This window comes from Colletotrichum phormii (genome assembly GCF_030913505.1).
Source record: "Colletotrichum phormii strain CBS 102054 chromosome Unknown BDP81scaffold_3, whole genome shotgun sequence".
Classification (NCBI taxonomy): domain Eukaryota; kingdom Fungi; phylum Ascomycota; class Sordariomycetes; order Glomerellales; family Glomerellaceae; genus Colletotrichum; species Colletotrichum phormii.
Genome location: NW_026851445.1, coordinates 1887243 through 1912096, shown reverse-complemented (window position 1 = coordinate 1912096; position 24854 = coordinate 1887243). Strand labels below are relative to the sequence as shown.

General features: G+C 54.0%; 9 protein-coding genes across 9 annotated transcripts; 4 read left to right on the top strand and 5 right to left on the bottom strand.

Annotated features, from left to right (window-relative positions):
- Positions 1–969: 969 nt before the first annotated feature.
- On the top strand, positions 970–4502 carry BDP81DRAFT_446244 (ANTH domain-containing protein; the record flags this gene model as incomplete). Its single annotated transcript, XM_060592041.1, has 5 exons — positions 970–1001; positions 1090–1230; positions 1293–1774; positions 1838–4248; positions 4416–4502. 5 exons carry the CDS (start codon positions 970–972, stop codon positions 4500–4502), a joined length of 3153 nt encoding a protein of 1050 aa, XP_060449931.1.
- Positions 4503–7397: 2895 nt separating this feature from the next.
- On the bottom strand, positions 7398–8431 carry BDP81DRAFT_418658 (uncharacterized protein). The gene has a single exon (XM_060589708.1). The coding sequence runs from the start codon at positions 8293–8295 to the stop codon at positions 7717–7719; it is 579 nt and encodes a 192-aa protein (XP_060449930.1). The 5' UTR covers positions 8296–8431; the 3' UTR covers positions 7398–7716.
- Positions 8432–9037: 606 nt separating this feature from the next.
- On the top strand, positions 9038–9376 carry BDP81DRAFT_418657 (uncharacterized protein; the record flags this gene model as incomplete). The annotated part of the gene is made up of 1 exon (XM_060589707.1): positions 9038–9376. A coding segment is annotated over exon 1 (230 nt), but the record flags the coding sequence as incomplete, so codon positions are not given.
- Positions 9377–10764: 1388 nt separating this feature from the next.
- BDP81DRAFT_468805 (uncharacterized protein) lies at positions 10765–12408 on the bottom strand. The gene is made up of 2 exons (XM_060594497.1): positions 11885–12408; positions 10765–11522 (listed from the first exon to the last, which is right to left on the bottom strand). Exons 1-2 carry the CDS (start codon positions 12177–12179, stop codon positions 11164–11166), a joined length of 654 nt encoding a protein of 217 aa, XP_060449928.1. The 5' UTR covers positions 12180–12408; the 3' UTR covers positions 10765–11163.
- A 2079-nt stretch (positions 12409–14487) lies between these two features.
- Positions 14488–15268, top strand: BDP81DRAFT_300952 (HMG box protein; the record flags this gene model as incomplete). Its single annotated transcript, XM_060583123.1, has 3 exons — positions 14488–14684; positions 14754–15067; positions 15120–15268. Coding segments are annotated over 3 exons (660 nt in total), but the record flags the coding sequence as incomplete, so codon positions are not given.
- Positions 15269–15976: 708 nt separating this feature from the next.
- Positions 15977–18609, bottom strand: BDP81DRAFT_131692 (DNA lyase). The gene is made up of 5 exons (XM_060581747.1): positions 18414–18609; positions 18316–18361; positions 18128–18260; positions 16401–18074; positions 15977–16226 (listed from the first exon to the last, which is right to left on the bottom strand). Exons 1-5 carry the CDS (start codon positions 18488–18490, stop codon positions 16099–16101), a joined length of 2058 nt encoding a protein of 685 aa, XP_060449926.1. The 5' UTR covers positions 18491–18609; the 3' UTR covers positions 15977–16098.
- Positions 18610–19171: 562 nt separating this feature from the next.
- On the top strand, positions 19172–20023 carry BDP81DRAFT_310078 (cytochrome c oxidase subunit VIa; the record flags this gene model as incomplete). Its single annotated transcript, XM_060583603.1, has 4 exons — positions 19172–19319; positions 19469–19493; positions 19715–19882; positions 19981–20023. 4 exons carry the CDS (start codon positions 19172–19174, stop codon positions 20021–20023), a joined length of 384 nt encoding a protein of 127 aa, XP_060449925.1.
- A 246-nt stretch (positions 20024–20269) lies between these two features.
- On the bottom strand, positions 20270–23030 carry BDP81DRAFT_478731 (anaphase-promoting complex protein; the record flags this gene model as incomplete). Its single annotated transcript, XM_060594863.1, has 3 exons — positions 21959–23030; positions 21817–21910; positions 20270–21767 (listed from the first exon to the last, which is right to left on the bottom strand). Exons 1-3 carry the CDS (start codon positions 22749–22751, stop codon positions 20270–20272), a joined length of 2385 nt encoding a protein of 794 aa, XP_060449924.1. The 5' UTR covers positions 22752–23030.
- A 265-nt stretch (positions 23031–23295) lies between these two features.
- On the bottom strand, positions 23296–24796 carry BDP81DRAFT_468800 (complex I intermediate-associated protein 30). Its single transcript, XM_060594496.1, has 2 exons — positions 24399–24796; positions 23296–24325 (listed from the first exon to the last, which is right to left on the bottom strand). The coding sequence occupies exons 1-2, from the start codon at positions 24475–24477 to the stop codon at positions 23571–23573; spliced, it is 834 nt and encodes a 277-aa protein (XP_060449923.1). The 5' UTR covers positions 24478–24796; the 3' UTR covers positions 23296–23570.
- Positions 24797–24854: the final 58 nt, after the last annotated feature.

The window sequence follows — 24854 nt, the reverse complement described above, 5'->3', positions numbered from 1 at the left end:
CTCCTTCAATTGACTTGAGCTATTGGTACTCTGTAAGCTAGTGGCCAGCAAGTTGTTAACCTGTTACCCTCAACATCAAATACATGTGAAATGGATGTGTGTGATCATGTCAGATTCTCTGTTGTTGAACTCTACTCATTTTACAAGACATTCAAGAGCACCAGCTCGTATTTGAGGGTCGAGTCCTAGCCACTGACACGAGCTTATTAGTTCAGATATGATACATGCAATGCGCTTCTGTGACTACGTTCCAGAAGCAAAACTATAACTTCTACCTTTCTTCCACGTTAGTTAGAACGGAACTACCAATCAATGCATTCCCCCACTGCTTCTTCCTGTTAATTACTCGAATTATCTGGGAGAGCCGTGCAATGTCCTCTCCTTCATCAGAATCCAACGCTCATTTACTGACAGCGCAGGGGCCTTTTGAGCCAACTCTGGTGGCATGAACCCCACCATTATCGTCATTGGATTAGATCGGACAGGCATCGGCCTGTGGCTTCAGGTGCTTTGCCTGCGCTGGGACGCTGGAGGGGTGACACTGACACCGCTGCGTCCGCCGGATTAGCATTGTTCCAGATCTCATGCCCAACCTAAACCAAGTGGAGGATCGCAACTACGACGACGGCTTGGCGCAATCCCCGGAGCTTGCGCATGTTGCAGAACCCAGCCACACTCGAGCTGCTCTAGACATCTTGGGAGCTTGGTCAACGCTGACGACTCTTTCCCGTCTCTCCCACTTGGCACGGAAGTCGCTCACGATATCTTTTCCTCCTCCAATTTATACGGATCCTTTCCCCCAGATCTTACCCTGGGCTTCACTGCGACTCTTGGGCAGCATTGCGTGCACGTGGAGCTATCTCCTTAAACCGCCAGGAGACGTCATTTCCTCGAACCATCCGAAACCCCCATTAAGCGCCCTTCACCTCCGACAAACACCAACGACCCCGCGCACGAAAATCGCCCATCATGGCTGCCGTGCCCGATACCAGGCATACCAAGTCCGTCACCCTCAATTACCTTGAGACTTTGTGGCCCAATCAAGGCTGTCTCTCCGCCTTTGCAACAGTGCACTGACATGCTGTGAAGGACCGACCAGGAGTTGGCGATCAACATCAAGAAGGCCACGAACCCCGACGAGACGGCGCCGAAGCGGAAACATGTGCGCAGCTGCATCGTGTACACATGGGACCACCGGTCTTCCCATGCCTTCTGGGCCGGGATGAAGGTGTAAGTGAATACAGTTGTAAGTCGGGTTGGGTCGACCGCTGACAGGCAGTGCCGCGTTGTAGCCAACCTATTCTTGCCGACGAAGTGCAGACCTTCAAAGCTCTGATCACGGTCCATAAAGTACTCCAAGAAGGACACCCGAACACACTGAGGGAGGCTATGGCGCAGAGAAGTTGGATCGACAGCTTGAACCGTGGTATGGGCGGAGAGGGAGTGCGCGGATACAGCCCTTTGATCAGGGAATACGTTTACTACCTCCTGGCGAAGCTCTCTTTCCACCAGCAGCATCCCGAGTTTAACGGTACCTTTGAGTACGAGGAATACCTCAGCTTAAAGGCTATTAACGATCCCAACGAGGGGTACGAGACAATCACAGACTTGATGACGCTGCAAGATAAGATTGAACAGTTCCAGAAGTTGATCTTCTCGCACTTCCGTCATGTTGGAAATAACGAGTGTCGCATTTCCTCTCTCGTGCCCCTCGTGCAGGAGAGCTACGGCATTTACAAGTTCATCACAAGCATGCTTCGTGCCATGCACTCGAGTAAGTTGCATCGGACCCCCTCCCCCCTTGGCAGACAAGGGTGATTTTGCTAATCGGGTACAGCCACCGGCGACGTCGAGGCGCTTTCGCCCCTACGAGAAAGATACGATGCTCAACATTACCGCCTCGTCAAGTTCTACTACGAGTGCTCAAACCTGCGCTATCTGACCAGCTTGATCACGATTCCCAAGCTGCCACAAGACCCTCCCAACCTGTTGGCGGAAGACGACGAGGCACCTGCACTTCCGGCGCGCCCGAAGCAGGAAATTGAGAGACGCCCCACTCCACCCCCTGAACCGAAATCACAGGAGCCAGATGATATTTCCGAATTCTGGAAGAACGAGCTGGAGCGCCAGAACCGAGAGTACGAAGAGCAGCAGAGAGTTCTTGAGGAGCAACAACGTCAGCAGATGTTGATGCAGCAGCAGGCGCAGCAGCAGGCGCAACGGGACTTCGAGGAGCAACAGCGGCAATTGGCGGAGCAGCAGCGCAGGGAGCAGGAGGCTCTGATGCAGCAACAAATGCAGTATCAGACCCAGGGTCGGCTCGCTGAGTTGGAACAGGAGAACTTCAATGCGAGGGCCCAATATGAGCGTGATCAGCTTATGCTCCAGCAATACGACCAGAGGGTCAAGGGTCTGGAAAATGAGTTGGCACAGATCCAGGGACATTACGGCCAGCAGATCACGAGCAAAGATGAGCAAATCAGAGCTTTACAGGAGCAGGTCAACACGTGGCGGACGAAATATGAAGCGCTCGCAAAGTTGTACTCCCAGCTTCGCCACGAGCACTTGGATCTGCTCCAAAAGTTCAAGTCTGTGCAACTCAAGGCTGCCTCGGCTCAGGAGGCCATTGAGCGGCGAGAGAAGCTTGAACGAGAGATCAAGACAAAGAACCTCGAGCTTGCTGATATGATTAGAGAGAGAGACCGCGCTCTCCATGACAAGGACCGTCTGCATGGCGCCAACAAGGATGAGCTCGAAAAGCTCAAGCGAGAGCTGCGCATGGCTCTGGATCGTGCCGACAACATTGAGAGAAGCAAAGGAAACGAGCTCTCAACGATGCTCTCCAAGTACAACCGTGAGATGGCCGATCTTGAGGAGGCCCTGCGTCTCAAGTCTCGTGCTCTGGACGACGCTCAGGCCAAGATCAGGAATGGCGATTCAGACCTTGAGCAGCTTCTCCGCGACAAGGAGGAGGAGCTGGAAGTTTACAAGGCTGGCATGGACCAGACGCTTATCGAGCTCAATGAGCTGAAGTTGAACCAGGGCGATACCGACACCGTCATTGACGGTCAGATTGACGCCTTGATCATGGCCAACCTGGACAAGATCAACGATATCATCGACTCTGTGCTGCAATCCGGTGTGCAGAGAGTTGACGATGCGCTGTACGAGTTGGACTCGACGATGCAGGCCGGAAACCAGAACGCATCGCCATCCTACGTGCTCTCGCAGATTGAAAAGGCCTCGTCCAGCGCCATGGAGTTTGCTACGGCATTCAACAACTTCATTGCCGACGGTCCCAACGCGACGCACGCCGAGCTTATCAAAGCCATCAACGTTTTCGCTGGCGCTCTTGCGGATGTGTGCAGCAATGCCAAGGGTATCACCCGCCTGGCGACCGACGAGAAGAAGAGCGATGCTCTGATGAACGGCACTCGGCAATCCGCTTCTTCCACCGTCAAGTTCTTCCGCGGCCTTCAAAGCTTCCGCCTGGAGGGCATGGATCCCATTCAGAAGACCGATGTCGTCATCAACAGCAACAACGAGGTGCAGATGAACCTTCAGAAGCTGAACAAGCTCGTCGAGACGTTCGCGCCCAACACTGGCAAGCTCGCAGGCAAGGGCGACCTGGGCGACATTGTCGATTCCGAACTCAGCAAGGCGGCCGATGCCATTGCCGCTGCTGCTGCTCGTCTCGCCAAGCTGAAGAACAAACCCCGCGACGGATACTCGTCCTACGAGCTCAAGGTCCACGACGGCATTCTCGATGCCGCCATGGCCATCACCAATGCCATCGCGCAGCTGATCAAGGCCGCCACGGTGACGCAGCAGGAGATTGTCCAGGCGGGCCGCGGCTCGTCGTCGAGAACCGCCTTCTACAAGAAGAACAACAGATGGACTGAAGGTCTCATTTCAGCCGCCAAGGCCGTGGCGAACTCCACCAACACCCTGATCGAGACCGCAGACGGCGTCTTGTCGAACCGCAACAGCCCCGAGCAGCTCATCGTGGCATCCAACGACGTGGCAGCCTCCACGGCTCAGCTCGTCGCCGCCAGCAGAGTCAAGGCTGGCTTCATGTCCAAGAGCCAAGAGAACCTCGAGCAGGCCAGCAAGGCTGTCGGTGCCGCATGCAGGGCCCTCGTGCGCCAGGTGCAGAACATGATCAAGGACCGCAACGCGGAAGACGAGGCGGTCGACTACTCCAAGCTCGGAGCCCACGAGTTCAAGGTCCGGGAGATGGAGCAACAGGTACGTTTAATATTGATTCGCGGCGTGAACTATGCCTACTGCCGTGGGATGCTGGTGGCCGGAGACAACTCCGTCGCAGCCATGCTCGTCATTTGCGGCTAGTGCCTTGCTTGGCGACCGAAAGTAGAAAAGAGAAATGCTGACGCGTGCGGCGCTACCACTTTTAGGTCGAGATTCTGCAGTTGGAGAATTCCCTCTCAGCCGCAAGACACAGGCTAGGAGAGATGCGCAAGATCTCTTACCAGGAGGACTAGGGGGTTGCGACGACGACGACGACGTAGACTTGAGCTGCGGTAGCGGCAGGTCTCGTTTTTACATTCCGCGGCCCGGAGTTGGACTTCGACGGGAGGGAGAGAGAGAGAAAAGGGGAGAGCGAAATCTTTTGTGGATTGCGGGTCGCCGCCCTTTACTTGCAGTTCTATCTGGAATCATCATACCTCGGTGTACTTCGGTCGTTTCTTCTTCGCAAAAGGGAGGGGGTGGTGTTTGTTTATTATTTGAACATGCCTTCTTCATTGAGGATACATCTCCCCCATTCGCGGTAGGTTAATTCCGGAGTGGGGGCGAAGATCTTTCTCGTGAGGTGATGGGAGTATAGGTCATCATTTGATAATAATTTTTGTTGAACCTATCTACATACCCCAACGTGATTACCTAGATGTGCGTGAGAGTTTACCCAGGATGGGGGGGACTAGAAGATTTGACGAAGATGATAGTGGGAGGAAACTTACGGTACATTCTAGCCTTAGCCTTTGTACCTCCTGCCTCCTTAACCCGGTCTCCGGGTCTCCGGATCTATCTCCGGATCTAGGTATTCCCAGATCTCGTCTCCCTTCAAAAGGTGCGTGGGTATGTAAGCGTGGCTTTTTTTTTCTCGGCTTTCCTCTCATGGCTATGCGAGGCTTTGAACCTCATCCCTCTACTTCACCTCGTGATGGTGGACTCGGAACGCGACGGATTCAGGGTGTCATGCTCCGGACTATCTTCCCTGGAGCCATAAGAATCGTGGTGTGGTTGTCCTAGTAGCGATCACGCATGGCAAGGCAAGGCTGAAAACGGACGAAGTGAGAGGGAACAAGAGTGGCACGCACGCCCTTCTTCCATCACGATATGATCCTTCAGCCCTTTTTTCAAGCCCCTCCGTTGGAAGTAGACCAAGGCTAAAAAGTAAGCTTAAATATGTAATCTTTGGACGCCTCTTCCGCCTTGGACACCCTCTTCCACTCCTTCACCCCCTATGATAATCCGGTAGAGGGAACACGTCCGATTATGTGGCTTTCCCTTTTCCTACACCATACCATGCCTTACCTAGAGTTCGTGAAGATAACCTGGGACTTAGAATTCTAGAGCGGGTTTATGTCCGGGGGGTTGCGCGTGGCTTGAACTAAAGGACGACGAACCTTCCCTCTCTGCCCCTCCACCAACTGACTGCCAAAGCCAACCCGAGAGAAGCACCTCACCTCAGAGAGATGGATAGGTATCTCGAGACGACGGTTGAAGTACCTCCCGCCTCGTCAACACATCCCAAGCTTCACAGACTAGACTCGAGAAATGGTCCCTGGAATTTCGGTTGGCACTGTGGGTTTTTGGAATCATTTCCTACGGAATCATCGGGAACATGATCCGGTTAGGGTTTTTGAGGAGAATGAGGGAATGACGATAGTATGTTATCTCCTTCACATATCAGATGTAAAGGATGTCTCACTAGTTTATTTGGAGTGTTGGAGATGGTACTCCAAGGGGACTTGGATAGATCTCTCCATGGTATCTCATTTGTATTGGAGGTAGTTCATTGCAGCCCAAATTTCTCGTAAGCGAATCTTCATTACTCCTGCTTTGGAAGTTTGCTACAATTTCTCACGACATCAGGCATTTTCTGTGCCCACCATCTTCACCCCTCATCCTTCCCTCAGGCGAGGCGAACAGATCAAAAGAAGCCAGCTTCATCGGCATCACCGTAACAGTCGGATACGCAGGATACCCCACTCGTTTTACATTCTACTCTTCACGCAAAAAAAAAAAAAGAAGGGGGGCGTATATCCAACACCCGTGAAAGCCGTCCGACCCGTCTGAGCAAGCTCCTAGTGCCCCCCCTCCCACATCCCTAGATCATTCCCGCCCCGATCCAATCGCTAACGTTCCAGCTGTCACTGTTGAAAACTAGTCAAGTAAAAACCCACGCAGTTCACGAAACAAGTGTTCTCCTACTCCCGCCGGTTCTTCCCCTCGCGGCCGCCTCTTGTCTCTACGGAGTAGACTAGTCTTCTTCTTATTTTCCTGACGGCAGTCCTGTCTCACTTTCCTCTCCTCCTGCGGTCGAGCTTTACGTTTTGCGTCGATGCGGCACGCGGCTCGCGGCTTGGTAATTCTCCACACCGAAGCCGTGTAAGCGAGCCAGCCGACAACAAGCCCAACGACGGGAAGTAAGGTCGGTAGCGCTGGGCTCTCTACCTAGACCTCCCCTCTCAGACACTTGACTCAGGTCCAAGTCGTCCGAGATCCCGCGTTGACTCAGACACTAGAGTTCCCGCGCCGGCAATAAGCCTCCCGCTGCTTCGGAGAGGGGCCCGGCTCCCCGAGATTCTGGCGTGGGCCCCCACCCTCGAAGTTGCAGTCCACCCTCCCGAGGGTTCCCGGGGTCTCCGCTGTCCGTCCGAAGTCGAGAACTTCAACTTCATCAGCGGGGCCCGTGGCTTTCGTTGGCTTGAGAAGGACCCCCCTCTGTCGGGAGATGCCCACCTACGCCTCGCCCTCTCGTGTGTTCCAGAAGAAAGAAAATGGTAGGTAGCTACAATCTCATCGGGTGCTAGTCAGTAAGCAGTAATGCGCTCGTTCTCGACCCCTCTACGATGTATCTCTCTGGATGATGCAAGCGGAGAACAGACTGGTTCCAGGCTGTCCGCACCGACGCTATGGGCACGATCGAGAACCCAGAGCATTTTCCTATTCCGTTCATCAAACGTTCACCAAGACTTAGTCCACCAGATTACCCCAGGGTCCGGAAAAATAAGGGCAACCTAGGATGACCTAGTCTGGTAGTAAGAAAAGAGGTATGAGCGTCAAAAGCTCGCCTATCTAACGAATTGAAGGTATTCTGGCTCGTTTCTTTTGCCTGCAGTAAGAGACGATGGTTACCATCAATAACAATTATCCGTAAAAGGAGCGACTGGAAGGCGAGCATCATCCCTACCGTGGCCTCTTGAGGGCCGATAGGGCTTCTTTGATTGATGGCTGTGCGTGCTCTCTCCCGGTTCGAAATCAGTCGCCCTTCATCGCCAAGGAAGCAGACTCGGGAAAAGAGCCTTCACATTGGCGGAAGCCCGCTGAAGGCGGCCAGGAGGAGATGGTCACCGGGCTCCTGGTGAAGAATGGCTTCTTTTGTTGAGTTAGCGTAAGCTTTGGCGCCTTCATCCTGCTCAAGATTGTGTGCCATCTTGCCGAGACGCCAAGGTTAAATGAGACGCCATGTTAGTCCCAAAGAAACCGTTTGCCTTGAGTTATTGACACGGTTTGATGAAAGTCGAGGCGTTTCCTCCCTGGCCGAGACGTCTTGCTTTTCTCCCTTTGATCCTGGTCGCTTAGCCCTGCTCGGAGGCCACGAGATGAAGGTTCGGTCCCGAAGTCGAGCCGGACGAGGGGCACCCTCACAAACAAGGAAGCACAGGTGATATAGAGTACTAGGGGGAGCGATGAAGTGAGCCTGCAAGCAATCCGATTAGGAAGCATCCTTGGATTTATGAACGGCGACCAAAAGACTTGAGGCGGGGCAGTCCAGGGGTTGCTAGCAGCCACGTCGAATATGGCTGCTGAAAGGCTCGGATCGCAGCCTGTCACGGATCCACGATCTTTGTGATAGAAGAGAGTTGTGCGACCACACGTAAGTGATCCATTCTTCGACCAAGAGCCTTCGAAGCGCGGCCGTATATGTCGCCAATCGCCTTGTCTCACAGAGGGCGCCTGTTCAGCACGTATGTCAGTATTCTCGCACGATGAATCTCCCAAGTAACGTAGTCTCGTGCGTATCTCGAGGGCGGCACAGTACGCCATGTCGGCTAACAACAACAAGGTTGTGTACAGCCACCTCGTCGAACGCGCGCCTAGCGCCAATCTGTTGCCTGTAGCTGTTAACGCTATGCGCTTCCTCGTGTGTTACTGACTGCTGCCCTGCAATAAAGTGATCGGCGACTATGTCCCCCGTCTTCCTGTCCCTACCAGGCTAGAGCAGATTGGAATTTGAAATATTCCCTGTCTCGACCGTTGCTCTGTGTCAAGCATCTTGCTTTAGTGTTAGAAATCGGTGCAGCGAGTAATCTTGTCGATTCCTTCCCGCAACAAACAAGACTTGCGCTTCAGATCTGCTCTCCTGTCCTTTGCTTCCTTCCTCTTAGGGGTTGATAGTAAAAAGCCAAGGACCACTGCCACCTACTGCGTTCGTATCGGCAACCCTTGCGAGCCAAGACGCGAACCAGGTAGAGGGAGTAGCTGAAGGCACTCAGAAACTCGATCCAGCCTGTGAAGTTGGACTTCCACTAGGGCAGGGCAATGAGGAGAACATCGGACCGTAGCTACGACGGGATCCCGGTCTGGTGGTGGGGTCCGAGGGCGCTCCAGTCACGCAGCGCATGACTGTCACAGCTCCAGGGCGGCCGCCTGTCTTGGCAAGGATAAGCAGTATAGGGTCAAGTACCGGGTTCGTGACAGTTGGGGGCCGTCTGTGTGGCTTTCGGTAGGAATGTCAACACTGACCCTGAGGGTGATCCGTCGGACAGAAACCAGGTGCCGCTAGTTGGTCATAAACGTCTTGCGGAAGCCGTCGGATGTTGCCTGGTGGGGTTCAGGCGACTCCGTTGTTGTTTCCTCCCTGCTTATCTGCGGATATTTCCCAGGCGTTTCTCTCGCGCGTATGGTGTCAGTGGTCGTCATGGCGGCGGCCAGGGCGGACGATTCTCGCAGATCCTGGGGTCTTCATGTCTGTTCGAGGCGGTGACGGTTTCTTGCTCTCGAGGCGTACAGTTTGTTGGTCACTGTGTCGAAACTGGGAGCATAGGTGAGTTGGAGGATACGGAATGAGCCGTGTGCATATCTTGGAAGTATCAGCCGATAGTTGCGGTCTGCGGCATCGTTCTACTCGACAGATGATGTCGGTGAGTGAGGTGGCTTGTTCTGCCGCGATCAAATTAAAAATAAACAGCATACACTACGATTAATTTGAGGGAGGGTATACCCGTGAATGACTCCGACTGCCCCCCCCGTTGCCGGGCCTGTGGCTGCAGACTGCGGGATGTCGCAAGTCAGGGCAAGTGGGGGATGTGTACAGATGCCACAAGTGTCTGGATGCCGATGGAGAAGGCTGGACTAGTGACATTATCTCTTTCCATTTCTTTGCTCTCGTCGGTGAAGACAAAGCTTGGAAGAGAGAGGGAAAGAAGGGGGAGCAGGGAAGAGGCTAGCAAGGACGCAACCAAATTTCCCTTCTTGAGCCAGCATGCGTCGCATGAAGCGAAGGCAGGGATGAACGACAGCACTGCGTTGATGCAGACTGAGCGGACCGCCCGCACATCTTGAGTCCGAGGTGGTGGCTTAACCAAAAAGGCCCCCAGTCAACCAACGCGCGCTCTCTCTCTCTCTCTCACTTGGAGCGCAGCGCAGCCTTCTCCCTGCCTCGATATCATTGGTGTTGCAGGGAACTCGGGCCCATAAAAGTGCCAGATCCAGGCGTCGATATCGACCAATGCGGGGAGATGTTTGCTGGCGCGGCTATGGCATTGGTGGCTTTGTTCTTGCGGTCAGGTTGTCCTGCATTGTCAGTGGGAGGGATGTGCCCACCATATCAGTCTCGATATGAGTTGCAATACGAGAGGCGTGGCAGGTGTGGGTGGTAATTCTCCTAGCGTTCTTGGGGGCTTCTTCGTCTTCTACTTCTTTCGTTTTGTTTCGTGAGGATGTGGTGATGTTTTGCGATAGCTCGCCCGCATATCTGAAGGGTGAGACAGCAGATTAAGATTTGGGGAAAGAAATGGGGCCCGTGGAACGCACCAGTGGGCAGGGACGGAGTTGCGTGAGTGGCTCCCTGTGAGGGAGGAGACACGGGGGGGGGCTATAGAACCCGTCAAGTCCAAGGTTCCTTCCGACCCAGATGGGACGATCTGTGCGTCCTTGTACAAGGCACCCATGTCTACATCCTGGCTGAGGCTGAACCAATAGGGTTTAGCCCGGTTGCTAATCTCGACGACCCTCGTCTAACCCCCCAATCATGCAGCCAACTTACCAACGTTTGCTCCTTCTTGCATCTCTCGGTAACCAATCCTAGTTGCCTACTCCAGAAATCACCGTTGGAACATCGAGGTTCCTTTGTTGTTTGCTCTCTCCGCCAGGCCTGTTCCATGCCTCTTCCAGCATCACATGGCTCAGGTTTGCTCCAGCTGTCTTCACTGGCGTGCGTGGTCATCGACCTCTGCATAATCTGACAGGGTCGAACGCGTAAAGGGTAAGTGTGCAAGTACTTTGTATTCTTTTGCCCCAAATTGCTTCTTTCATGATTTCTAATCGACACGCCTATCCTAAAGTGATCCAGCCACGTGAAATGATGGTCACGACGCAAGAAACGGTAAGGCCATCACCAAATCCTAGTCCCTACCATTTGCTTCCCACCGCCTTTCCATAGCCAGACTGTAGTCCTCTTGCGCCTAGAGAGGCGGTCAACCCATTGCTGAAGACCAGCAAGCAGCTCCTTTGAGTCGGCCCCTAATGTTTCAGAAGAATGAAGAATTCGTCGTTTGCCCATCCTACCCTTGACTCTATCATAGTAGCCCCATTGCAGAAAATGGCCCCCAACTTCCATCCTTTGCTGACCTCAATTTGCCTCCCATGCATGAACCCGAACAAATAGGGGAAAAAAACAATCAAGGCGAAATTTCATTTTTCCTTCTTGGCTGTGACCGCATCATCTCCCACCCCGTTTGGGCTGCCTCTCATGTTGGCTTGGTCAAAGTCGTAGTTGGCATCGTGCCTCTGGCGGAAAAGCTCGTCGAATGCCTGGTCATCGAGTGACAATGCCTGAGGCGAAAGCGTCATAGTTGTGAAAGAGTCGTTCATGGTGAACTGTTCTCCTTGGACACCTGTGTCGAGGGATTCTTGCGGTGTGAATAACCCAAGGCCATGGACATGGTCTGGCGCTGAATGTTGAAGCGCCTCGTGGTACGAATTGCTGTTGAAAGATCCGTTGACAACTAACGAATCCTCCCGACGTGAATATTCATCAGTGGCGTTCTCCGCTGGAAAGCAGATAATGTTTGAGCCATGGGTTGACATCCGTGTCATTCCCCCGTCTTTTTCCATGGGATCTGCGCGCTGTGCCGCTATTGACGAATACGCTGGCGGACTAGAAAGGAGTGCAGCACCATCCCGAGAAAACCCATCGGTTTGGACGTCAAAATTGATGTGCTGTTGATTCATCACCTGGACATCTAATGTCGTCGGTTGAAAATTGCTTTGCTCCTGTAGCAGAGCATTGTTGAGATGATGTTGATGCTGGCCAATAGTGGGAGCTGCCTGGGAGAGCTCTGTGTTACGTCGGCTCTGACCTGCTGGTCAAGATCAGCATTTGAAAAGTCTTTTTGACGATCGTACGACTCACCCGGATCATAGTGATAGACTGTGCAGTGCTGATAAATCTCTTCTTGATTCGTGACTGCAGAGAGGCTGACCAGCGGCATTGGTGCTCGCACCTTTTGCCCCTGAGCATCTCGTACGCAGTAGGCGGCCTGGAATTGGTGAGGCTGACCGACCTCAGAAAGCTCCCAACTCCCGTGCGGGTACGTTCCGGCAGACGTGAACATTTCGAGATCATGACGCGGCAAGACTTCGTTCATCCCCTGGGCTCTCAAAACAACGCGGGATTCCGGCGGTGATGGTTCCTCATTGTGAGACATTGTGTCTTGAAAGGACGGCCACACGAGTGTTGGTGAAGGTGAAGCGGTAAGTGTGGTGTAAGTGCTTGTAGGGATGATGGGGAGTCTAAAGTACAAAAGACAAAAGATAATAGGGATTTGGTAAGATGAGGTCAAAATAGCTTTTTGTGGGCGTGATGAGAGAAGAAAGAAGAGACAGCACAAGATTGTATAAGCTAAAAAAAAATTGCCCCTTGATCGAATGCAGCGCTCGCGATAACATCTGGAGGAGACTTTTGGGTAAAGGTTGGCCCAAACACTGGAGTATTTGGTAGACAAGCGTGGCAGGAAGACACCAAACCAGGGAATTGCAGCTCGATCGCCTAGTCGCCTAAGCCTTATTAAGCTAGCAGATCTTGCACAATGTGGTGCGGCGGGAAATTCTCGAAAAGAGGCTGCAAGTCAACTGTTGCCTCGTCACCGGCAAATGTTCCATCTTGTCGTCAAAACTTCGTAAAGGCAGTTTGGACAGCTCGTACAAGTCTGCGGCTGTGATACGCTAGCTTACGACTTGATTGAAATGCAGGTACATGTCGTCGAGCACGGGCGATGTCATACTCTCATCCAGGATGCTGGATTCTCAAGTTGGCGGGCAACGGTTTTGCGTCGAGGCCAGCCTGGCATGTTCCTTGCACTGACCGCCGCACATATTCTTTCTGCCTGATACTCAACCGGGCCGTTGGTGTTGCTTCCGCCGTCGAAGGGAATTATACGCGAGAGAAAACGTTGTGTGCGTCGTTGGTTGCTTTCAACTCGTATGCACAGCCCGCTAAGCGCGCAGCCGACAGGGACACAAGGAGTCGTCAGCGTGACAGCGAGTGATCGAGTTGAGCCGTAGACACGATGTTGAGAACATGATCACCGAGTCGGCGATCTGAACTGTACAAACACGTACGCCCAAGTAACGTGTCATAGAATGCTTCGGCTTGCTTGCTACATCCCCTTGTGCTCCCAGCTTTGACGCGATTGATACAATCCCCCAGACTTTTTGGACCCTTGGAATGCGGTTCCGGGAAAGCTTCAGCATCATGGCACTCGCGCACGGCTGGAAGATCCCCAGCGCGGGCTGGACACAAAACGGTGATTCTTGACCTTTTGGTGTAAGTCAGCAGGAGTCAAGCATATCCGGGAAGAGGGGATATCCTTGAATAGAGACTGCCGCAGGCATCCGTGAAGTGAGCCAAGGTAGTGGTAGCGTAGGGAGGCTGCAGCTGGCAGTTTCGAGGACGGAGGAACACAAAGATTCGCCAAGGGCCCGTCGGCGGCCGTTGACATGGTAGGGTGGATGACAGCCGGAGGCTTGCTGCGTGGGCTTGCGGTGAGGTAAGGTAAGCCTGGCTTCTGTTGCTCAAGCCAGGTCGAGGTACCTGCATCTTCGGGCCGTGATCCAGCCAAAATATTCTTGTACCTTGGGGGGAGGCTCCTGGGTACCTGTCGTAACTGAACAGAGAGAGGCGTCTCGAAGTTCACAAGTGTGTACAGTGTGAGAGATACCGTGTCCCAAACCGGGGTCCGATCGTGGAGGTCCCCCAACTCCAATTCGAGGTTGGTTAGTATGTACGGATGAGTGTGGTAATGTGGTAAGGTAGGTATGCACGTTGGTGAGGAAGTGTAAAGTAAATGGAAGTAAGTAGGTAGGTAAGGTAAGGCAAGTACCCAACCAAGTATTCTCACACCCTCCCGTCCAGAACCACCACCCCTCCCTCCTGCGTGGAAAGACAACCCCGGCAAGTGTAGTGTCTGGTGTCTGGCCAGACCTGGAATGGGAAGCAACCATCACACATCACACACATCACACACCACACACACCCAACACACCCACGTACACCCCCCCTGCAGCTTTCACCTTCTCCTCCTCAAGACATCGTCCCACAAAAAAATGCTGGGCCTTCCACACCACAACCAACCGTCCCCGGCCAATTCTATGACTTCTTCGCTTCCTGAGGGGAAGGTGGCGCTTTCTTCCCCAAGTTAGGCCTTCTTTCCTTACCATGGACTACTCCAGATCCATCCTGGCGCGGACCATGTTGTCTCCCTCAAATCTCTCCCGCAACAAGTCCCGGATACCCTCCGTTGTCATCCGCATCCCGCTTGATCTGATCTCTTATTTATGACCATCGGCACAGCCAGCTTCAAATCAAGATTCTTCCATCACAGCCCAGAAATCAGTCATCACTCAATCAGAACCTTAATTGATTTGTTACTTATTCAAACTCCCAAAGAGACACAAGACCACCCCTAACAACCTATTGACACGCCATTCTACCTTACACCGCCATTCCCATTCACCATGGCGTTGACATTCAACCCTGGCAACATCGTTGCTCGCAACATTGATCCCACCCAAGTGCACCCCGAGATCCTTCGCATTGTGACAGAGATCTTAGACCTTCGCCTCAACACATTCGAGTCCACCATTGCCGTCTCCGCAAGAGACTACTTTGCTTTTGGCGAGGAGGGTCGGCTTTTCATGGCATTACAGATGGGGTAAGCATCCATAACGACTTCGTGTCTGTCTTATACTACTCTTTCATGCGTCTCTAACAATTATCACAGCCGCATGTTGGGCCAACCAGTCATGTGGGTCAAGGACGGCATGCATTCCACCGTCGACAGATGGGTCCTTGGGCCTTGTGAGAGGTTCATCGCCGGACCACACATGATTGTATCCGTCAACGGTATTGCTGTCGTCGTCCCTCGACCACCACCACAACTCCTCGAAGAAGCACCCGGTGCGACCACCCAGTTTGCCAACGCTCCTGAACGACGAGTCAAGATCACACGACCTCCCAATGCCTTCATCCTCTACCGCAGCGATTACCAAGCCCAAATCAAGCAGATGAATCCTCAACTTCAGAACAATGATATTTGTGAGTGCCTCAAGATCAATAGCCCTACACTATCTCGCTGACCTTCGAGAAGCCGGAATCCTAGGCAAAGCGTGGAACAACGAGTCTCACGAAGTCCGCGAAAGATACAAGGCTCTCGCGAAAGCCTACAAGGAGCGCCACAACAAGATGCACCCTGACTATCGGTACACTCCACGCAAGCCTTCCGAGAAGCGTCGTCGCAACCGGAGAAGCACCTCAACCTAATCGTCCTAGCCACCTCGTTCTTGAGATCGAGCTCAAGAATCGAAGGGCCAAACGGTTCACCACAGCATCGCTGCATTGGTTCCTACCATGCTAGGTCTCGATGACTGTGCAATACACTGAGCGACTGCAAGTTGCTGCGAGGCAGTACCCCCCTCTGCGTCCGTAGGCCGAATGTGCCGCGTCTCCCCTCAAAGCTACCTCCCAGTTTGCGTCAAGAAGCTAGAAGGCTTCAAAATATCATGCTCTGGCGAGAACTAGGCAAACACACCGTGCCCGGTACTCATCCATACCTTGGTCAGCTGGAGCAAAAGATTTGTCTTCTGCCGCCCTTTGGGCTAGCGGAGACCATCAAAGGCTTCGCAAAAGGCCCGGGGCAGCTCCGCGCCGCAGAGCCTGCAGAGATCTTACCTCCTCTACTCAGATGTGCTCAGAAAGATGGGCAAATTCCTGGCGCACCATCGGGTGGGGGCGTTGGCGGCGCCTTTGCTTCGCCCAAAGGTGTAAGCTGGTTCAAAAGAAGCAAGACCCGAAAGAATAGAGCGGTTCTTGTCGTCGCTGCTTAAGAACTGGATATCTATTCTGCCACGATGCGAAGATGGGCCACCGCAATATTGATATAGATTGTTTAATAGATTTAGTAGAACAATAATGGAATCATAATGTTCATATCTCATTGCTTTAATCTTCTTCTGCGTGGTCAAGGTAGCTAGCTGTCTTTTCTTTTTGAAGGTAACGTGCCCAACTCGTCATATGCCGTTCGCCGAATTCCATGTGACTCCATGTCGCCCTTGGAGATGGATGTGCAGTTATGTCCCCTGAGACTGGCTCTTTTTCCAATCACTGCTCCAGATAAAAGTGGGACATCTCCACTCCGTCCCCTTTTCCTTTTCTCCGGACTTTCCCAGAGGACGGGCGCAGATGAAAAACGACCTGCCTATGTGGATTATCAGCTGCAGCCCTCTCGCTTCTGAGATGAATGGAAGAGGGAACAAGGTCGGGACCTTTTGGGGGGAAGAAGAGGGTAGGACAGAGTCCTCGGTGGACGCATAAACGAGCGTAAGAAGGGGGTAGGTGAGTGATTAGGTGGTTGGGTTGGGTGCTTACTTACCGCAGTTGACGCCCGGCTTCTTGGTCTGGAAGCTGATGCAGGGCTCCCCGTGCTCGCACTTTGGCACGACCCTCTTCCCCAGGTTGAACTTTGACCAAGATTCCTTAACCTCGATGGGGTCAAAGACCTTTTCTGATGTCGTCTCGAAGGGCTTCACAGATGAGGAAGGAGACAAAGTGTCTTTGCCGCCGCAGCTGCCGGGTGACTCTGCCGTGCCCGCGGAGAGTGGGCCGCCCGCTTCTGATAATCCCGAGAGGGCACGGATTGGGCCAGTTGCACTACCGCCTCCTACACCTACGGCTTTGTTCTTGGTGAAGGGTGATGGTGCTTGATTGGTCCTCGCCGCGCCTGCTTCAGCGGGTGAAGATTGGGTTTGTGGTGGGGGGTTCTTTGGCTTGAAGAAGCCCATGAGGGTGCTCTGGGCCTTGCCGTCAGATTCGTTGGTTTTCGACTTCTTGGAGGCTCGTTTAGCGGATGCTGCCGATTCGGCTGGTCGTTTTACGAGCGGGTTGGTGGGTTGGGACGAGGAGAAGGAGGAGGGTGTCGGCTTGGGGGGTGGCAACTTTGCGGCGCTGGACTGCATGGATGCCTGGGAGGCGGCGGGCGCGTCTTCGGTTGTCGTTGTCGCCTGCGAGGCGTCTGAGTCTTGCGTCTCCTGAGTCGTCACGGGGTAGTCACTGTCGTCTTCGGTTGGGAGACTGTGTGACTCGAGGGGATTCGATACGGGGCTCGGAGCTGGCTTTGGGGCGGGCTTCTTCATGAACATGTCGCGGATGTTGCGCCTTCGGTCGAATTCGGGGATGAGTTTTGCGGATAGGGGGAGTAAATCCTTTTGTGACCACTCCCTGAGTCGCTTGCCGTCGTGGAACATGTCGCTGGGGTTCATCACGTCGAGGACGGATGTTTCCTTACCATCTGTTGTTACGAGGTCATTCATGACTACGTATACGGGGCAGTGGTCAGATCCCATCAGCCCCTCCTGGATGTTGGAATCCGTGAACCAGTCCTTGATGCCCGACGAACACAGGATGTAGTCTATCCGGCTACCGTTGTTCGCCGGGCGAGTATTTCTCTTCGTGTCCCAGCAGGTGAACATACTTTGCCTGGTGGCATGGAAGATGCGCGTCAAATCATGGAGGACAGGCGTCTCCTTGCCTTCATCGCGTTCGCCGGTGACCTGACCACCGACGACAAGCTGATTGATGAACCTTCGGCTGGGCCCTTGCATCCAATCTTCGACCGTCATGCCTTCCTTGCGGAGCGTCTCCCTGAGATTGCAGGTGTCCATCTCCTCACGAATGACGTTAAGGTCGCCCGTCAAGATGACCTGCTTCCCGGCCCCCACGAGGTTTCTCACGCGCGCGTCGAGGGCGCCGAGGTAGCCCAGCCTGAAGTCGTCGCGAGACGAGTCGCGGGTGGCGGGGCTGTAGGTGCCGATGAGGACAAAGGCCGGGAACTCGAGGACGACGCACCGGCCTTCCGAGTCGAGCGTCGCCTCGTCTACTTCGCTCGAGAGCTGGCTCGCGCGCGGGTAGCCGCCGATTTGCTGGTCTTCTGGCAGGTCGCGGAAGCTAGTGGACGAGTTTGGGGCAGGGAGGACACCTGTGATTCCTTCTTCGGCGCGGATGGGGCAGCAGGTTGCGTTCCGGGTATATATCGCGACACCGGAATATCCTAGGGCGAGCAGTGAGAATTTTGGTGACGGACGATGGCCGCCGTGAGCTTACCTTTTTTGTATTTAGGGAGGCTGAAGAAGACATCCCAGCCAGGTACTAGTACCATATCATCTTTGAGGTCTTTACGTTGGATTTTCGTCTCTTGCATGACTACGATGTCTGCCTCGAGGGTCTCGAACATTGCCTGTGGGCTTTAGTCAGAGAAACGTATAAACCCGCGAGTAAAGAGCGTAACGGACCTGAAATGTTCGTTGTGTGCTCCATGGTTGATATCCGAATGGATTTCTCGGCAGTTTTAGTTGAAGTGCATGGATATCGTTATTAGAAGATGACATACCTGATGCCGTTGACTATGGCACAGGAATCGTCAGTGAACAGGAACGTCTGCCCATGTACCAGCGACCAACTCACCATTCCATGTCACGATACGCAACCCCATCCTGATTGATGAATCGCTTGCTCCTGGTATCACGATTGGAAAAGACTCGAAATCACAAACGCCGAAATCACGTCGCTTTCATGCCCATGCCCGAGATGTCAATGGTTGAGTTGCTGCATCAAAACCAGTGGTTCAAGTACTTCCTTCGCCTCGGTGTCCCGTGATTGCCCACGCACGTGACCCAGTACGACATCATGCAAGTCGCTGCAACTCCATGAACGTAACATACTCTTCTATCTCAGTCATATTTACCGGTGTGAATGAATTTCCTACGAAATTTGCACTAGGTATTCTTTTATTCTTCATTCAAAGTGAAGAAGTCAGGTACCTGAGTCTAAGTCGGGAAGGTAAGCCTGCTGTGCTTGAGACGAGTAACTGAGGTGGTTGTTGGTCGAGGTACGTACCGAGCCCGGGCCCTCCCTTCCTGCTTTCTCCGCAAATGACCTGACATCATTTAGTCATCTCCAAAGGACCATCTTGCCGCCTAACAATCCAGGCACTCCAAGGCCGTGAACGTTCCCGCTAAGCCGAGCTCTGGATAGAGAATGACCTGATCCTCCGACTCCGACTTCACAAAACCTCGAAATCCACCACCAACGCCCACCCGGCCGATCGAAACCTCTCCCCTCCACCGATACACATTGAAACACACAAAAATGCAGCGTCAGCTCCTCTCCGCCGCCGCGCGCGCCGCGCGCGCCCCGGCCGTCCGCTCCACCGTCCAGCGCCGCTTCGCCAGCACCACCGAGAACGCCTTCATCAAGGAGCGCGAGGCTGCCAAGCATCACGCCGAGGGCACCACCGGTTCGTCTCTCTGCCTTCTCCGAGTCCGGCCTATTTCAATGTTCGAGTTCTGGCGAGCCAATTGGGTTCAATTGACCCCTCGAGCGGCGAAGGGAGACCGGGGTACATACAAATTGGGGAAAAACATGAAATGCTAATATATTGAGTAGGCCTCTGGCGCAAGATCTCCATCTAGTATGCATACCGCCCCTCCACAACCCTCAGTCGAATGCTTCCCCGAGTACCGAATCTGTCGTTCCGCGAGATATCTGCCCAGCCATCTCAGTCAATGAAGCTATGTTGAGTATCACGAGCGGCCGGAAAAGAGCGCGGGATTTGATTCGGGAATTGCTCGGGGGGACGGGAGACTGATATCAAGAATGCAAATGCTAACCTAATGTTTTCACTTTCCACAGCGGCTGCATCCCCGCCCTCGGCCTCGCTGCCACCAACGCCTACGTCCTCTGGAACGAGCACTGGGACCACTGGAGCCACATGCCCCCTCTGGAGGAGCGCGTTGAGTACTCTTACCAGAACATCCGCACCAAGAACTACCAATGGGGCAACGGTGACAAGACCATCTTGTACGTTTCTCTGATCATGGCTTTCCCGAGTTTCTTCAATTTCGAGCGAGGGGTAACCATGGGAGTGAATTCGCGGGAGAGACTAACACTCAAAACAGCTGGAACGACAACGTCAACTACCACAATCCCGACAAGGCTTAAATATAGCCCGTTGAGTGTGAACGTGATATCGCTGATTCAGGAGACGAAGGAGCGATCCATAGACTCGGGGTGTGACACGCCTGCTGAGGGGGTAGACTATCCTGTACATTTTCCCTATGTCACAGCAATCGAGAGATGCGGCTTTTTTAAAACCTGAGAGTGTCACTGTGGTGGTATTCATGCCTTGTGCTACGTGAAAATGCCACTCATCGTACCCTTCTCCAGACATGCCGAGGCTCTAATATGTCATATCGCAAGTGCCGCCGCCTCCTTGCGCAGAGCTACATACGCAGCCGCATAATCCGCCGCCAACACCTTATCCCCCGCAACCTTCATGATGGTCGCTTTCTTAGCCATCATCTCGCACTGCCTCGTGATATCTTCGATGCTCGAATAATGATCAAACGCCTTTTGTATAGCGCCCGTAGCCCGGGTCAGGTACTCCCGCCTCTTGGCCGACTGCGGCGCCATCGTCCCCGCCATGCCCATGTTGGCGTCGGCAAGGTACGAGTACAGCTGCCCGCTCAGCGCCGCGGAATCGCACTCGAGGCTCCGCGGCAGGACGGCGGTCAAGAGCTGCGCCGAGGCCTCGAACTCGCCCAGCGATGATAGTATATTCGCAATGGCGCCGATGGCCTGCCACAGACACGAGACCAGCCTCGCCCTCCACGCCATGCTGGCCGCGCGCATAGCGATGGTGAAGCCACGCTGCGGACGCCCGCACTTGTCGTATAGGTGGACCTTGATCAGCATGAGCCTTACGCGGAGCGAAATGTCTCTCTTATCATCGCGAATCGCCGCCAGCATGTCTTCCACCTTGTTGAAGGCCGCCTGCAGGTCCCCTCTCCGCGTGAGGCAGTCGATGTGGAGGAAGTCGACGACAAAGGCCATGTCCGGTTCCAGGTCATCCTTTTTGGACTGCAAGAGTTGTGATAGGAGCTGCTCTGCGCCGTCGAGGTTGTTGTGGTGCAGGTCCCGCTTCAGCTTGATGATGCCGCGGTACTTGTACCAGTATTGGCTGGGCTTCCACGACCGGAGGGCATTCTCATCGAGGGCCTCGAGTTTCTGCAGCGCTTCGTCGAACTTGCCCTTCGCCGCGAGCTGCGACGCCAAGCGCGATGTGACCTTGAGCTCGTCGTCAAAGATGGAATGCCGCGCGTGACACCGTAGGAAAATCTCACAGTCCATGGCCGAGAGCTGCGATAAGCCCAGCCTATCCCAGAGCGCAATCAGGATAGACAGCTGGGCGCCAAACATGTTCTTCATGTTCCGCTCGACGATGAGATGGGAGCTGCGGACCACAAGTTCGACCGATGTCGCCACGCTCTCGCCGTTTGCCAGGCCGAGCTTGGCTTCGCTGAGCAGCACCGACGCCCACAACGTCCACATGCCCGTCTCCTTCGCCTTGACTCGCAGGTAGGAGAGACTCTCCTTGGCCGTGCCGAGTAAACTGTCTGCCTCCAGATCCCTGACAAGGTCCGGGTGAGCTCTGCCAAAGTGGAAGAGCCAGCTAAGTGCAAAGTTCAGACAGGTCATGTCGCGGTTCTCGCGGGCTGTTGATACGGTTTCGAGCATGGCTGCGACGGCTTCTCTGTAGCACCCAAAGTCTGCTTGCAAGACTGCCAGGTTCATCAAGGCGTATTGGTAGAATAGTCTATCTCGGTTCTGCATTGTGTAGTCAAAATATTGATGGAGGAAGTCGAATGCTGTAGGATAGTCGCCTGATCTCCAGGCATCAAGGAAACTGCAGAGTGTTAAAAGGCTACTCATCAACAATAGGTGCAGTGACTTGCCTCAGATAATGCCTCAAGCTAGGCACAAGGAAACTATCGCCGAGGAGATCGTGAAACTGGTTCCGTAGCTCTAGCGGTATCCGGTTGCCGAATTCTTCTCCTGTCAGTCTTGAATTCTGAATATCTCGAAAGGTCTACTTACTCTGCATCTGCTCGATCTGGAACTCCAGTAAGAGCTCAATGTCGTCTGTGCTCACCGGCACAGCAGCGGGTGTGCCGTTCCTCACCATATCGCCGTAGACAACGGACGTGAGCGCCGCAACACCCTCCAAGTCCCACTCCGACTGCTCGCCCGTCATGAGAACATTGTCGAAACTAAGCCGGCCAAAGGAAGGGTTCCTCTTCCGGAGGTACCCCGCTGTAGGCTGCCGATACTGCACGAAATCCGTCCAGAGCTGCGTCGCGTCGTGGAAAAGCAGCCTCGTGAACTCGAGCTGGCACCGCCGCACAAACTGACCCAGGGGCGAGTTCCTCGATAGAGTAATCCCGGGCTTCTGCTGCTGCTCCTGCAACAGCTGCGCGGCGATGGTCTCGTCGCCGCCCGCCGCCCGCAGCAGCTCTTCTTTCGTCTTGGCTAGGCACTGCGACTGGCGCGCGAAAAAGTCGTGGAGGAGGTCGAGGGAGTTGATGCCCCATAATTTGGCGAGGAAGGTGTCCCAGAGCTTCCGACCCGGCAGGCCGACGACGACGGAGTGGGCGCTCAGCAGCTTTTCGAAATCCTTGATGCCGATTACGAGGCTGACGATGCTCTCGGCTTTCCTCCAGCGCGTGTCCTTGCTGGCGGTGTTTGTGAAGCTCTGAGGGTCCGGGTCAAGGAGGTGGGAAGTGATGAAGGAGAGTACGGGGATGATTGCTGTGGCGGGGACATGTTCGTCTGTGTACAGCTCAATGAGGCCGAGGAGGCCAATCTTGGCAGGCGTGAGGTATCGTGCCATCGTGGGTTATGTTCCCGAATGACGTACAGCCTCGTCAAAAAATCCAGAGACTTTGGCTTTTCCGGAAGCTCATTGAATGACATGAAAGGTGAACCCGTAGGCGTCACGGTAGACCATGTCACCAGGGCTGAGTACAGTTGAGGTGAAGTACCACGGCGCGTCGCGCCTGCGTCAATTGAGAGCCCCTTAGCCACCGAAAAGCAGCCAGATGATCAGCCGAATGGATATGGATTCTCAGCTTGAAAACTGACGTCCGGGGACTTGACGCCTACAGATCTCCCGTTTGTTAGTCTCGATGTTGTTCGTGAGGTTTCTGTGATGTTGGGTGTCCCCACACATGCCAACAAGAAACGTGATTGGTCACCAATGCTTCGACAGCACAAGTGCGTGTTTCTCGCGACTACCTACCCAACATGCATCCCTCGCTGTCCAGTAGTACGGCTTGAATCACCTTTCTCTTATAGGTCTCGTAGCGAAGTCGTTCCAATTGAATGGTGTTATCCAAGGACACAGTGACGATCCACCAAGTAGGCGTTCTTACGTGCTAAGTGGCACGATGTCATCTCTTCCCTTCTAGCATTGCCCCTGGTTCTTGACATGATGCATTACATTTGTATGTTATCTTACAGATGTTGCTACAATATTTGATGTTGGACCGAGCAACCTTCGGCCGAGCTGGCTGCTGATTCCAAATGCTTCCCCAAGCCAAAATATACCCTCTGGCGAACCTGTTCCGTTCAGGAGCTTGTAGTCACATGCCCAGACCGATGCCACTGCCCTATTCAAAGTTGATATCCGTTCAAAGACTACCATCCCTCCTCACGTCTCCTTCCAGCGAACGCTTCTCCCTTGTCTATTCTTCAACTCGCTCTCCCGCGCCTCTCTCGCCTCCTGGGCAGCCAAAATATCACCCTCACTACCCCCATCAACCTCATCAACATCATTTGTCGCCCAAATCCTCTCAATGCAAAGCTCAAACGGCCCCGGCACCCGATCCGTAAGGCCCACGCCCACCGTCGTGACCTTGGACCGCAATATCTCTGTCTGCGGCTCAATGACGAAGCCGTGGTTCGTCCGCACGAACTCGTTCCACTTGACAAACACCGTCTCCCACTCCCCCGGCCGCTTCGCGAACAGCCTGTGCTGGTGCAAGTCCGTCGGCACCACTGAGTCCGTCTGCAGGTTGATAAAGTAGCTCCGGCCGTCTGACTTGACGCGCATCGCGAGGTAGGAGTAGGGGTCAATGTCCCAGACCGCCTTGCCGAAGAGCGTGGGCTTCTGGTCTGGCGTCCGCCATGCCGCGAAACCTGTGCGTTGGATTTTGGGGTCGTTTTTGGGGAGGTCTGTTGATATTATGCCGTGGAAGCGGGCGTGGCCTGCGCTTGTCGTCAGTGTGCTTTGTGGTGATGTTGTCGTCGTTGAGGAGGATGAGGAGACCCAGTCGAGGGCGCTGTGTGAGAAGCCGCCAATCTCTTGGTCGGACATGAGTTTGCAATCGTCGGTCGAGCCCATTTTGCGGAAGTCTTGGAGGATGTAGGGACCCGAGGGGCCATAGATGCCTTCGGCTTTTGTGGCTGCGCATTGCTACGTTAGCTTTCTTGAACCATAAGATCCTGGAGAAGGGCAATTGGAAGCAGCGGAACCTACCAATTTTTGCGCGGCGTTTGAACTCGTCCATCGTTCGGGAGAATATGCCCTTGGCCATCAGCGAGGGTGTGGCGCGCATCCTTGCGATCGTCTCGCCGGCGCCGCCGACAGCTTCGCTTTCTAAGTGATTTTTCGGCTCTTCGGATTCGAAGCGTGCTTGCGCGATGCGCCCGTGGTGCTGTCGAGTATGCGATTGGCAATCGACCTCCGTGCCTCTCTGTATGTTCCGTTTCGGCAGAAAAATTGGCGAGTTCGGCTCTCCGGTCACAATCTTCAACTTTTGCTCAGGTTAATAGCACCTCCCGGCTGCTTGCTTTGGAGCTTTCGGCACCGATGTAAGGTACATGGGTACACCGAGCTTAAGCTTCGTTGCGGGGGAAAGAAAGACCGTGTTCCGCCTCCAACGACATCTAATGTCCATCCCATGCCCTGCAACACCAACCCCTGGTCTGAAGC